We start from the raw sequence: 15088 nt of genomic DNA, 5'->3' as shown, positions 1-15088 counted from the left end.
TAAGCCACTGGAAAAGGGAATGGCAAACCACTTCAGTATTCTTGCTTTGAGAACTTCAGGAATACTATGAAAAGGCAAAAAGATAGGACACTGAAAGATGAACTCCCCAGGTCAGTAGGTGCCCAATACGCTACTGGAGGTCAGTGGAGAAATAACTCCAGAAAGAATGAAGGGATGGAGCCAAAGCAAAAAGAATACCCAGCGGTGGATGTGACTGGTGACAGAAGCAAGGTCCGATGCTGTAAAGAGCAATATTGCATAGGAACCTGGAATGTCAGGTCCATGAATCAAGGCAAATTAGAAGTGGTCAAGCAGGAGATGGCAAGAGTGATGGTCGACATTTTAGGAATCAGTGAACTAAAATGGACTGGAATGGGTGAATTTAACTCAGATGACCATTATATCTACTACTGTTGGCAAGAATCCCTTAGAAGAAATGGAGTAGCCATCATAGTCAATGAAAGAGTCCAAAATGTAATACTTGGATGCAATCTCAAAAATGACAGAATGATCCCTGTTCGTTTCCAAGGCAAACCATTCAAAATTGTAGTAATCCAAGTCTGCCCCAACCAGTAATGCTGAAGAAGCTGAAGTTGAACGGTTGAAGTTGAGTACAGAATGAAGCAGGGCAAAAGCTAATAGAGTTTTGCCGAGAGAATGCACTGATCATAGCAAACACCTTCTTCCGATAACATAAGAGAAGACTCTATACGTTGACATCACCAGATGGTCAATACCGAAATCAGATTGATTATTTTCTTTGCAGCCAGATGGAGAAGCTCTATATAGTCAGCAAAAACAAGATTCCCTGGAGAAGGGAATGGCTACCCATTCCGGTATTCTGGCCTGGAGAATTCCATGGACAGAGGAGCCTGGAGGGCTACAGTCCATGGGGTTGCTAAGGGTTGGACACGACTGAGCGACTTCACTTTCACTTTCCACTTTCATGCATTGGAGAAGGAAATGGCAACCCACTCCAGTGTTCTTGCCTGGAGAATCCCAGGGACGGGGGAGCCTGGTGGGCTGCTGTCTATGGGGTGGCACAGAGTCAGACACGACTGAAGCGACTTAGCAGCAGCAGCAGCAGCATTCTGCCTTCCTCTGCAAAGCCTCACCTCCTAATACCATTATCACCTTTGAGGAACAGGATTTCCACATATGAATTCTGGGGGAACACAGACATTCAGACCATAGCAGGTCTTTTCTATGTAAATATTCCTTGGAGTTCCCTCAGCTCTCTAGTGACTATTTTAAGTAATCTTATCTATTTTCCTGTCTTTAAATATTGCCTATAAACTAGTAATGATCTGTGTTTTTATGAACTCTGCAGCTTGGGAGCAGACCTCATTTTCTCTTAGGAATGTTAAGTAGCTGCTTCTCTGCTTTCACAGTTTCATTTGCCACAGTACCACCAACCATATATATGTCTTTGTAAAACAGGCCTACTCTCACCCCTTACTTGAAAATTTTCTATTGTTTCTCCCTTCTAATAGTATGAAATTTTCTAAAAATTATGATATCCAAAGCCACAAGGAATCTTGACCCCAAATTACCCTTCTTTCCTCCTTTCTGGCCGTTCTCTTTGTTTCATGCTTGGTTCCCCAGCTCTTGGGAGCGTTAAGCTGCAGCTGTATTGTAGTTCTTACTACACCTCGACTGGACTAAGTATCAGTCATTCCCCGCTTTTACTTCTGTTATCTAGGATGAGGGTAGTCTCCCTATGTACTACCAAGACCAACAATACGTGGACACTTATTTATTAAGCACCATACTTTTTCCTTGTATCAGTCACTATATAAGTTAATCTTAGATTATGAATTTAACTTGCCAGCGTTTTCTAGAGTCTTCTTGATGTGTGATGTTGTTTTCCAAGTCAAAAAAGATCTGTGATTTTGTTTGTTAGTTTTTACTTAAAAAGAGTAATAATGGTTTCATGTGCAGTTTTAAGAAATAAGACAAAGAGCGCTCTTACGATCTTCACTCAGTTTCCCCAGTGGCATTATCTTGCATAACTGTAATACAGCATCACAATTAAGACATCAATATTGATACAATCCACCAGTCTAATTCAGAATTCACCAGTTTTATATGCACTCATTTGTGTGTATGTAGGTGTATGCATATTAAGTTCTGTGGTGTTTTATCACATATGTAGATTTATGTGACCACTGCTGCAGTCAAATAAATTTGTTGGTTTGTTTCCTAATAAAAATTTTTCCTGATAAGGTTTGATCTGTTTTCCAGTGCATTAGTTATATGAGAAATAGTTTACAGCATGATTTTAGGTGGTATATGATCAGTTTTTTTTTTTTTAATTTTTTTGCCACATCATGCAGTATGTAAAATCTTAGTTCCCCATAGGAATCGAAGCCATGCCTCCTACTTTGGGAGTGTGGGATCTTTTTTTTCCCATTAATTTTTTTTATTTGAATTGAAGGATAATTGCTTTACAATATTGTGATTTTTTTTTTTTTTTTGCCATATATCAACATGAATTGGCCACAGGTATACATGTGTCCCCCCATCCTGAATCCCCCTCCCACCTCCATCCCCACCCTATCCTTCTGGATTGTCCCAGAGCGCTGACTTCGGGTGCCCTGCTTCATGCACTGAACTTGCACTGGTCATCTGTTTTACATATGCTGATGTACATGTTTCAGTGCTATTCTCTCAAATCATCCCATCTTTGCCTTCTCCCACTGAGTCCAAAAGTCTGTTCTTTACATCTGTGTCGCCTTTGCTGCCCTGCATGTAGGATCATCAGTCCTGTCTTTCTAAATTCCATATATATGCATTAATATACAGTATTTATCTTTCTCTTTCTGACTTACTTCAACCTGTAATAGAGGGAGTATGGAGTCTTAACCACTGGACCAGTGAGGAATCCTAGATCGATATTTTTGGATTCTACTAATTATAACTTGATTATTATGGCAAGTTTTATTTTTTAATTATAGTAGAATATGAATTGTAAGATACATATATCTTAATTTAAGAGATCAGTCATTTTAACAAAAAAGATAACAATGATATAGGAGATATGAGGCACAAACTATGTAAGATATACATGAAGAACTTAGGATACCCTTTTTATTAGAGTGAAGACACCTTTTTTTTTACTTTTTATTTTATTTTTGGTTGCACTGGGTCTTCATTGATTCGCATGGGCTTTCTCTCTCTGCAGCATGCAGGACCTACTCTTCGTTGTGGTGTGCAGGTTTCTTGTTGCAGTGGCTTCTCTTGTTGCGGAGCACAGGCTTTAGGTGCATGGCCTTCAGTAGTTGTGTCTTGCAGGCTTAGTTTCTGTGTAGTATGTGGAATCTTTCCAGACCAGGGATTGAACCCATATCCCCTGCATCGGCAGTTGGATTCCTATCCATTGCCCCACCAGGGAAGTCCAAGACTCTTTTAAAAAATTCTTTAATAGTATTGCTGGGACCAGGAGCAATCTTATGTCAACAGAATAGCAGAGGTTTGGAAGCCAGACAGATCCTGGGTTTGAATGTGGTCTCTATCATTCCCTCCTCTCCTTCCTCCCATAAATATATATTGAGTGAGTGCCTGCTGTGCCAGACCCTGTTCTGTGTGCTGAGGATACCAGAGTGAATAAGACAAAGCTTCTGCTTTGTAAAAGTAAAGATAAAATCAGAGTGTCTTCACTCTAATAAAGGGGTATCCTAAGTTCTTCATGTATATCTTACACAGTTTGTGCCTTATATCTCCTGTGCCATTGTTATCTTTTTTTGTTAAAATGACTCAACTTTTAAATTAAAAATATATATCTTACAATTCATATTCTATTCTAATTGAAAAATAAAAGCCTTCATTCTAATGAAAGACAAGACAATAAGCATATGAGTAATTAAACATTATGTCACTCTATGATAAATATAGTAAGCATAGTAAGAAGAACACACAGTACTAAGAAGTGCTGCGCACTGCAGTGGCTATACTGTGTAGACCATAGACTTTAGGAAGATAAGAGCAGAATCAGAGAGAGGTCATTTAGGTTATTATAGTAATCCAAGTATGGGATAATGGTGGCTAAAACCAGGGTAGTAGCAGTGGATAGACAGAGATAGACAGTAATCCATTTCCTTTATATTTAAAAAATCTAGTGAACAGTATTTCTTGATGGATCAGATGTGGAATATGAAGGGAAAAAAAGAATCAGTGATAACTCTAGTGGTTTGGGCTTGAACACCTAGAAGTTTTGAGTAGCTGTCAATGAGGTGAAATAGATTAATAGAATATTTTAGGGAAATCAAGAATTTGGTTTCAGACATTAAGTTTTAAGATACTTACTAAATATCCAGGTCAGATATGTTAAACAGGCAACTGAGTGGTTACAGAAGATGTCTGAATTAAAAATTCAGAAATAGTCAGCATATTGACAGTATTTAAAGCCATGACACTGCATGAGCTTATCTAAGAGACTGTGTGGTTATGGGAGAGAAGAAGTTGTGGGAGAGAAGAAGCGGACTGTGTGGACACTCCAGCATTTACAGGGCAAAGACATCGAAAGGAACCAGCAAAGGAGACTAATCTGTGCCTAGTGAGATAAAGGTAGACCAAGAGAGAGTAATAATCTGGAAGCCAAGTGAAGAAAACATTTTAAGGAGGATAAATTAGATCAGTACTGCTGATAGGCTGAATAATAGGCCTAAACTTGAATTGACTATTTGGATTAGCCCACAGGGAGATCTTTGATGACTTTGACAAGTGATTTCAGAATGGTGAATGTTAAAGCCTTATTTGAATTGAATCAGGAGTGACTAGGAAGAGAAACAGAAGCAGTAATTTCAGGCATTTCTTTCGAGGAGTTTTGCTGTTAAAGGGAACAGACATTGGGGTGATAGCTAGAGAGAAATGGAAGGGTTGATGGAAGATTTATGTATTTATTTATTTTTAAGATGGAAGATATTATATGTATGATCCAGTAGAAAGGAAAAAGTTGATATTGTAGGAAAAAGCACAATTGCTGGATTGCTATTCTTGAGTTCAGTTTAGTTCATTCAGTCGTCTCTGACTCTTTGTGATGCCATGAACCACAGCATGCCAGGTCTCCCTTCCCATCACCAACCCCCAGAGTTTACTCAAACTCATGTCCATTGAGTCGGTGATGCAATCCAACCATCTCATCTTCTGTCATCCCTTCTCCTCCTGCCATCCATATTTCCCAGCATCAGTGTCTTTTCAAATGAGTCAGTTTTTCGCATAAGGTGGCCAAAGTATTGGAGTTTCAGCTTCAGCATCAGTCTTTCCAATGAATATTCAGGACTTATTTCTTTAAGGATGGACTGGTTGGATCTCTTTGCAGTCCAAGGGACTCTGAAGAGTCTCCAACACCACAGTTCAAAAGCATCAATTCTTTGATGCTCAGCTTTCTTTATCATCCAACTCTCACATCCATACATGACTACTGGAAAAACCATAGCTTTGACTAGATGGACCTTTGTTGGCAGAGTAATGTCTCTGCTTTATAATATACTGTCTAGGTTGGTCATAACTTTCCTTCCAAGGAGTAAGCGTCTTTTACTTTCATGGCTGTAGTCACCATCTGCGGTAATTTTGGAGCCCCCAAAAATAAAGTCTGTCACATTTTCCATTGCTTCCCCATCTATTTGCCATGAACTGATGGGACCGGATGCCATGATCTTAGTTTTCTGAATGTTGAGCTTAAGCCAACTTTTTCACTCTCTGCTTTCACTTTCATCAAGAGGCTCTTGAGTTCTTCTTCACTTTCTTCCATAAGAGTGGTGTCATATGCATATCTGAGGTTATTGATATTTCTCCTGGCAATCTTGATTCCAGCTTGTGCTTCATCCAGCCCACCATTTCTCATGATGTACTTTGCATGTAAGTTAAATAAGCAAAACAATATACAGTCTTGACGTACTCCTTTTCCTATTTGGAACCAGTCTGTTGTTTCATGTCCAGTTCTAACTGTTACTTCCTGACCTGCATACAGATTTCTCAAGAGGCAGGTCAGGTTGTGTGATATTCCCATCTCTTTCAGAATTTTCCATAGTTTATTGTGATCCACAGTCAAAAGCTTTGGCATAGTCAATAAAGCAGAAATAGATGTTTTTTTGGAACTCTCTTGCTTTTTCCATGATCCAGCGGATGTTGGCAATTTGATCTCAGGTTTCTCTGCCTTTTCTAAAACCAGCTTGAACATCTGGAAGTTCACAGTTCATGTACTGTGGAAGCCTGGCTTGGAGAATTTTGAGCATTACTTTACTAACATGTGAGATGAGTGCAATTGTGCGGTAGTTTGAGCATTCTTGGATTACCTGGTGGGCTCAGACAGTAAAGCATCTGCCCGCAACACAGAGACCTGGGTTTGATCCCTGAGTTGGGAAGATCCCCTGGAGAAGGAAATGGCAACCCACTCCAGTACTCTTGCCTAGAAAATTCCATGGATCAAGGAGCCTGGTGGGCTACAGTCCATGGAATCGCAAAGAGTCGGACACAACTGAGCGACTTCACTTTGACTTTGAGCATTCTTTGGCATAGCCTTTCTTAGGGACTGGAATGAAAACTGACATTTTCCAGTGCTGTGGCCACTGCTGACTTTTCCAAATTTACTGGCATACCGAGTGCAGCACTCTCACAGCATCATCTTTTAGGATTTGAAGTAGCTCAACTGGAATTCCGTCACCTCCACTAGCTTTGTTTGTAGTGATACTTCCTAAGGCCCACTTGACTTCATATTCTACGATGTCTGGCTCCAGGTGAGTGATCACACCATCGTGATTATCTGGGTCGTGAAGATCGTTTTTGTACAGTTCTTCTGTGTATTCTGGCCACCTCTTAGTATCTTCTGCTTCTGTTAGGTCCATACCATTTCTGTCCTTTATTGAGCCCATCTTTGCATGAAATGTTTCCTTGGTATCTCTAATTTTCTTGAAGAGATCTCTAGTCTTTCCCATTCTATAGTTTTCCTCTATTTCTTTGCACTGATCACTGAGGAAGGCTTTCTTATGTCTCCTTGCTATTTTTTGGAACTCTGCATTCAAATGGGTTTATCTTTCCTTTTCTCCTTTGCTTTTTTCTTCTCTTCTTTTCACAGCTATTTGTAAGGCCTCCTCAGACAGAGGTTATATAATGTACAGATGTGAAAAATTGGCCTTCAGAACATAAGTAATTTTTGGAGTAAAAAGAAGGAAAACACAGTATATGGGTGCAAAAGCAGGGAGAAAGGTAGATGTGGAGGGAGCATGTGGACATTGTCTTCATGCTTCATTATCAGCTGAAAAGTGAGGTCATATTAGAGGTTTGAGATGAGAGGAAAATGTAGGAAATAATTATCTATAAGAGTAAGCAAATAAGTAAATTAGGGGAATATAGTAGGATTGCTGGGTAACACGGGCTTCCCTGATAGCTCAGTTGGTAAAGAATCCACCTGCAGTGTGGGAGACCCCAGTTCGATTCCTAGGTTGGGAAGATCCCTTGGAGAAGGGTAACACTAAGGTTTATTTGCAATTTAAACTGAGAATAGGTAGCATGATTATTTTCTCCAGCAGTGTTCTGTTGCACAGACATTGGTATGGTGTAAACAGAATTTTGGATTTAAACAAGTTTGGAATTTGTACATTATAATGATGGAAAGAGAGTGAGGCAGAGGTAACTAGGGTGTACATTAGAGAGTGATAATATTGGAAATCTAGTCTGGATAAAGAGAGCCGTAACTGGAGATTATGAGAAGGGAGTAAAAGACAGTGGAAAGGAGGCAGGTGAAATGGTTTGTGGGCTCTGATTGGGTTGAGTAATTGTTGAAGTGAGAATCCTAAAGGGAGTGAGGAGAAGCAAGAGGTGTTGGTCAGAGATTAGATGATTAAATTGGTATTAGAGTAGAGGGGTAGTTATTGATAATGGCAAAGTCTAGGTTATGAACATGAGAGTACTAGTTCCTGGTGAATAGCCACAGAAAAATTTCTCAGCTTCTTCAAGCCTTACTTTTTCTCCTCTGCAGAATGGGGATAATGCCCTATGTTACAAAGTTGTCCTAAGGATTAAATGATGTAGTACATGTAAAATACACGCCATAGTGCCTAGCATGTGATAGGTTCTTAAGAGAATGTCCTTGCTTTCTTTTATAATTTTGAGTCTTTTTTCCTTAACTGAGCAGAATAGTAAAATACTGTAAATGCTTGATACCTTTCCTTATGTTTCAAAATTTTATATATGAAGCCTAGTGAAATGAAACTTTTAGGAACTCACTCTACAACCCATTATTATTTTTTCAATTGAAATGAAAAACACCACTGTCATTGGAACTACGACTATTATATTAAGAAGAAGTACTTCTACAAGGTACTTCTGTAGTATTTCTTCTACAATTCTGTGACTGTTACTACTTATTCATTTAAAAGAATCTGTATGGCAAGAATTTTCACATCGTTTGTATTTAATTGTTATAATAGCCCTTTGAGGTGCATAGTGCTGATATTTTTATTATTTTTCCATTTGCCAGTAGAGGAAATCAAAGTGTAGTGAGATGTGTTACAGAAGATTTTATTGGTTAAACCAGAACTGGAACCCAGATCTTCTCACTAACTGGTAACCGAATTTCAGGCAATTCATGGTGTTCCATTGTTGAAAATATTTGCCTGCTATTTATTTGTTTGCTAATCTCTAAAGATCTCTTTTTAAACTCTATAATGAAAGGATTTTTCTTTTTATTTTACAGTCCTTATGATTTATACATTCATCCATCCATTCATTGTTTTCATTCAATACATACTTATTATAACCTTTCTAATTATTAGGCCATGTGCTAGGCCATAGAAATACAATTGTGAGAAAGACATACACCCCTGCCTTCAGGAAATTTTTTCCATAGTGAGACAGACAAACGTTAACAATTACATATAGATACTTATAATTGAAGGAAAAGTGCTAGCACCATGTGAACCATGTGAATAGTGAGGGGTTTGATTGCGTCTGTGTACTGGTTTGGTGGTGATCATGAGACTTCCCTGTAAGTGTCAGTCACTCAGTCGTGTCCGACTCTTTGTCACCCCATGGCCTGAAACCCACCAGGCTCCTCTGTCCATGGAATTTTCCAGCAAGAATACTGGAGTGGGTTGCCATTCCCTTCTCCAGGGAGACTTCCCTGAGGAAGTTCCATTTAAGCTGAGATTTGAAGGATGAGCAGCAGTCAGTTAGATGGAGAGGTAAAAGGAAGAAGGGGCAAGCATGGATGAAGGAATTCTTTCTTCCCTATTCCCCTCATCTCCTAAGATTTCTCTTCTTGCGTCTAATGGATTTCCTACTACAGCACATGGTCCTCTATATTGCTGTAGTAGGAAATCCATAGACGCAAGAAGAGAAATCTTAGGAGATGAATATTATATCAATGCAATATCTCTTTTTAGCAAAGTATAACTCATTCTTATAAGTTATAAAATATGTTTATAACTAGTATAGGATCATGTTGGGACTAAGGCATTTAGGAAAGCAGAAGAGAAGGTTTGAAAAGGAAATTGACTACGGAAAGCAAAGGATGAATAATTCTTTGACATTATCAAAAAATTGATGAGAGCACATTTATCAAGCAAAGGTGATGGAACTTGGTTGGAATGACTCCAAGCTGCAATGAGATGCTGGCTAAGTGTTATTACAACAGAGAAACAGATGTAGAGCAATAATACCATAGACTTCTTTTGTCTAACAAATAGACTTCTCAAGAACACAAGCAATTGTTCATGATTTTTTTTTTTCCAGTCACATCCATTTATGTAAGAGAGCAATATAATATAGTTGAAAGAAAAGGTACTTTAGAGGTATTTGTCTGTATCTCAGTACTGCCACATTCTTGTGTAAGCTAGGGTGATCTTCTAAATCTGAGCCTCAGTTACCTCATCTCTAAAATCAGGAAAATACCTTAATGGAATAATGAAATTTGGTATTCATAATGACAGTCCTGAAACAGTGAAAGGCCTGAAAAGTCTGAATTATTCACTAATTTTTTATAGTGTTAGCTTTGTCTAGAATTGTAAGCCTTGTATCACTTTACTCCAGTATCAAGAATAGCTAATGAATCAAAACAGCCCATTGTCAGGCTATAGAGAAATAGAGCGTATTCCATGTTTCTACTTGTTAAGTATGCTAAAAACATTACTACCTATGAACCAATATAAATACACTTTAAACTATAAAGAAAGTATTAATTCTGTTTGTCGGTGCTAGCCAGAGAGCAAAAGGTTAGGCAACTTATTCTTCCTTTTCTCTGCCTAATACTTTTCTGTTCTTCTTTGAATTTAGGAGCATGTATCCTGTTTGGAAATCTTTTCTCGAGGGAACAATGCAGGTAGCCCAGTCTCGGATCAATATATGTGAAAACTATAAAAACTTCATTTCTGAGCCTGCAAGGACAGTGAGAAGCCTAAAAGAACAGCAACTAAAACGGGTATTGTTTCTATTTGTTCTTTTCCTTTAATATCTCATTACTACATTTATAATCTGCAAGATTATGTTCAATTGCATTTTACACTTTGAGTTTTTCTCTATGGTCCAAATGTTTCTGATTTTAACATAGATTGTCTGATTTCAACATGTTCCCTCTGGCTACTGTATTTTATTAATTGACAAAGGTGAGTGTGATTTGAATATGAAAGCTCAGTAAACATTTCTTACAAATAGCACTTTTCAATTTAACTCAAGGAAGAAGACCTACTTAGGTTGGTGTATGTTAAAACAATTACAATGTTATTAATCCCACTAAGTCTTGAGAAAATCTTAGTTTCAGTTTGATCCATTTTGCATAATTTAAAGGAAATTGACACATCTTAACCACATATAGTGAAAAGTGAAAGTGAAGTGAAGTTATTACCAAATTTGGGTTACTCTAAGGTTTAATTATATGGACTACATAAAAGTTTTTAAATGATTATACAGAATTTTAAAATTCATAGAATAGTATGATTTTTATTAAAAGCTTGTGATTGAAAGTAGGTAATTGAATTATATCCTCTTAGGAAATAGTTATAAAATTAGAGATTATCATGATGCCTATAATGGAAGTATTAATACTTTAAAAATTATTAAAGTAATTATTTAAAGAAATAATATTTCACAAGCCATTGTTTTGATTCTAATTGTCCTTTGGATTTTCACTAATTTTTACAAACAAAAACTAAATAAACTAATCTTCCATGTTTGCCAAAGATGATTTTAGTAGCACAAAATCAATGTTATTAATAAATATATCTCTTTCAAGCATTTACATAGTATCAATGGGTTTTAACATATTTCTATAATAATGCCTCTGCTCAAAATTCTCTTTCAAAACGGTACATGACCACTGACCAAACAAAGCTTTCGATTGGAAGAAAAAATGTTTTGTGTGTGTGTGTGTATCCGTCAGCGCACACAGAGAGAGAGTGGGAGACAGAGGTAGAGAACTGATCCAGCTCCCTCCTAACTGGGAGGAAATATGATGTTTCAAATAGCCAGTGCATTCACCAAATCTAATTGAATTATTGGAAGTTCTGCATTTCTTAATATCAGAATATTTTGAAAGAGTTAACCAATTTGTGCTCTTCTATGATCTGAATTTCACTTAACATACCTGGGCAAAGAATGTTTAATGAGGTTTGACAAGTCCACTTATCTGTGAATTAACTTATATTATAGCCAGTAATAATGGTGTTTATGTTTTATCTAAGCAGTTGTTGAACACTAAATATATTTTGAGCATTCGAGGAGGGGATGGCAACCCACTCCAGTGTTCTTGCCTGGAGAATACCACGGACAGAGGAGCCCGGCAGGCTCTTCATAGGTCACAAAGAGTTGAACAACAACTGAAGCGAGTTACACACACACCATATATTGAGCATACCTATCAGGACTCTGAAATTGCAGATGACAGAAACTTACTTCAAACTGACTTTAAACCAAGAAGAGAATGTATAACTAAAAATTTCAGCATGGATGGAATCCAGACAGGAGTGGATCCAGGAGCTCAAATGATGGCATTAGAATTCATGTTTCTTCCCATCCATTAGCTCTACTTTCCCCAGTGGCTTCATTCTTCAGCAACTCTCCATGGCATAGCAACTCTCCCCACATTGTGCCGCCCCTAACTTGCCGGATTTACAAATATCAGAGCTAGCAAGTCCACATTTTCCACTTTCCCCAAAGTTCTAACAAAATTATCAGAATTGAGGCTCATTGACTTATCTTGAGTTACAGAGGTTACAGTCCTCATGCAAACTACATGGATTAAAAACGGGAAAAGATGATTCTCCAAACAAAAATTGAGATGGATTCCCAATGGAGCAAGAAAAGCAGCACATGGCCACAAATATTGACTTCTCCATTGTACTTCCCAAACTTTACAACAAATTGACTCCACATAGGATCAAAAATCATCTATTTTTCCTTCTGTACTCCAACCCTTTCTTCGTACTTTCTTTTTTCTTTAGCCTCCTTTTGGATTAATCTTGTATTTTTCTTTTTTCTTTTAGTGTGATGAGAACACTTAACATGAGATCTACCCTGTTAACAGATTTTTGAAGTGTACAATACAGTATTGTTATCTATAAGCACAATGTTGTGCAGACAATCTCTAAAACTTATTCATTTTGTATAACTGAATTTTTTTATGTTTGATTATTTTATGTATTTCATGTAAGTGGAATCATGCAGTATTTGTTCTTCTGTGACTGGCTTATTTCACTTGGCATAATGTCCTCTAGTTTCAACCATGTTGTTGCATGGATGCATGCATGGGATATCTTTCTTTTTTAAGGCTGAATAATATTCTACTGTATGTATATACCATATTTTTTAATACATTCATGCATTTATCCACATTTTGGTTATTTCCATATTTTGACTTTTGTGAATAGTGCTGCAGTAAACATGGGAATACTAATATTCTTTGAGATCCTGATTTCACTTCTTTTGGATAAATACCTAGAAGTTGGATTGCTGGATAATGTGTGGTAGTTGTAGTTTTAATTTTTTGAGGAATCACTATACTCTTTTCCATAAAGAGCTGCACCACTTTGCATTCTCACCAACAGTGCACAAGGGTTCCAATTTCCCCCCAACCTTGCCAATACTTGTTGTCATTTGTTTTTTTGGTAATAAGCATCCTAACAGGTATGAGGTGATATCTCATTGTGGTTTTGATTTGTAGTTTCCCTGGTGATTAATGACATTGAGCAATCTTACACATTTTATTATCAAAATTTCCTTCACTATTAGCTTTTTAATTTTATAATTTTGTTATTCTTTTAGTAATTACTTTAGAGATTGCAATGTGCTTTTTTGACGTACTGTAAATTACCATGAATTGATACTTTTACTGCTCTTCAAACTTTAAGTCTATTGTGAATTAGTATTTTGTCACCTCTTAAACAATGTAAAAATGTTTTAATAACATAATTCCATTTACCTCCCTGTTAGGACTTCTTTGCTATTAGACTTTTTGTCTCTGTCCATGTCTTTTGTACTTTTTCTGTGCTTTCTTTATTAATGTGCTTTTCTCTGCACTTCAGTCTGAATTTTCAACTGTTACCTTCTAGTTGATTAACACTCTGTTCTGCTATTTATCTTTTTCTTTCTGTGTGTTTTTACAGATTGAAGTAGAGTTAATTTACAGTACTGTGTTATTTTCAGGTGTACGGTAAAGTGATTCAGTTTTATATATTTTTCAGATCATTTTCCAGTAAAAGTTATTTCAAGATATTAAATATAGGTCCCTATTGCTATAGAGTAAATCCTTGTTACTTACCTGTTTTATTCGTAGTAGTTTGCATCTGTTCAGATCAGATCAGTTGCTCAGTCGTGTCCGACTCTTTGCGACCCCATGAATCGAAGCACGCCAGGCCTCCCTGTCCATCACCAACTCCCGGAGTTCACTCAGACTCACATCCATCGAGTCAGTGATGCCATCCAGTCATCTCATCCTCTGTCGTCCCCTTCTCCTCCTGCCCCCAATCCCTCCCAGCATCATGGTCTTTTCCAATGAATCAACTCTTCGCATGAGGTGGCCAAAGTACTGGAGTTTCAGCTTTAGCATCATTCCCTCCAAAGAAATCCCAGGGCTGATCTCCTTCAGAATGGACTGATTGGATCTCCTTGCACTCCAAGGGACTCCCAAGAGTCTTCTCCAACACCACAGTTCAAAAGCATCAATTCTTCGGCGCTCAGCCTTCTTCACAGTCCAACTCTCACATCCATACATGACCACAGGAAAAACCATAGCCTTGACTCAACGGACCTTTGTTGGCAAAGTAATGTCTCTGCTTTTGAATATGCTATCCAGGTTGGTCATAACTTTCCTTCCAAGGAGTAAGCGTCTTTTCATTTCATGGCTGCAGTCACCATCTGCAGTGATTTTGGAGCCCAGAAAAATAAAGTCTGACACTGTTTCCACTGTTTCCCCATCTATTTCCCATGAAGTGATGGGACCAGATGCCATGATCTTTGTTTTCTGAATGTTGAGCTTTAAGCCAACTTTTTCACTCTCCACTTTCACTTTCATCAAGAGGCTTTTGAGTTCCTCTTCACTTTTTGCCGTAAGGGTGGTGTCATCTGCGTATCTGAGGTTATTGATATTTCTCCCGGCAATCTTGATTCCAGCTTGTGCTTCTTCCAGTCCAGCATTTCTCATGATGTACTCTGCATATAAGTTAAATAAACAGGGTGACAATATACAGCCTTGACGAACTCCTTTTCCTATTTGGAACCAGTCTGTTGTTCCATGTCCAATTCTAACTGTTGCTTACTGACCTGCATAAAATTTCTCAAGAGGCAGATCAGGTGTTCTGGTATTCCCATCTCTTTCAGAATTTTCCACAGTTTATTGTGATCCACACAGTCAAAGGCTTTGGCATAGTCAGTAAAGCAGAAATAGATGTTTTTCTGGAACTCTCTTGCTTTTTCCATGATCCAGCGGATGTTGGCAATTTGATCTCTGATTCCTCTGCCTTTTCTAAAACCAGCTTGAACATCAGGAAGTTCACAGTTCACATATTGCTGAAGCCTGGCTTGGAGAATTTTGAGCATTACTTTACTAGCATGTGAGATGAGTGCAATTGTGCAGTAGTTTGAGCATTCTTTGGCATTG

At 37.8% G+C, this 15088-nt stretch overlaps 1 protein-coding gene across 1 annotated transcript in view; it reads left to right on the top strand.

Moving 5' to 3' along the window:
* The window catches only part of FCHSD2 (FCH and double SH3 domains 2), a 244535-nt gene that overhangs the window by 91532 nt on the left and 137915 nt on the right, over nt 1-15088 (top strand). Inside the window, exon 5 of the mRNA XM_002693439.7 lies at nt 10273-10417. Coding sequence (XP_002693485.1) covers nt 10273-10417 — 145 coding nt within the window. The remainder of the gene's footprint in view (nt 1-10272; nt 10418-15088) is intronic.

The sequence above is a fragment of the Bos taurus genome, chromosome 15 (genome assembly GCF_002263795.3).
Source record: "Bos taurus isolate L1 Dominette 01449 registration number 42190680 breed Hereford chromosome 15, ARS-UCD2.0, whole genome shotgun sequence".
Taxonomy (NCBI): domain Eukaryota; kingdom Metazoa; phylum Chordata; class Mammalia; order Artiodactyla; family Bovidae; genus Bos; species Bos taurus.
This window is presented reverse-complemented; position numbering and strand designations above follow the sequence as displayed.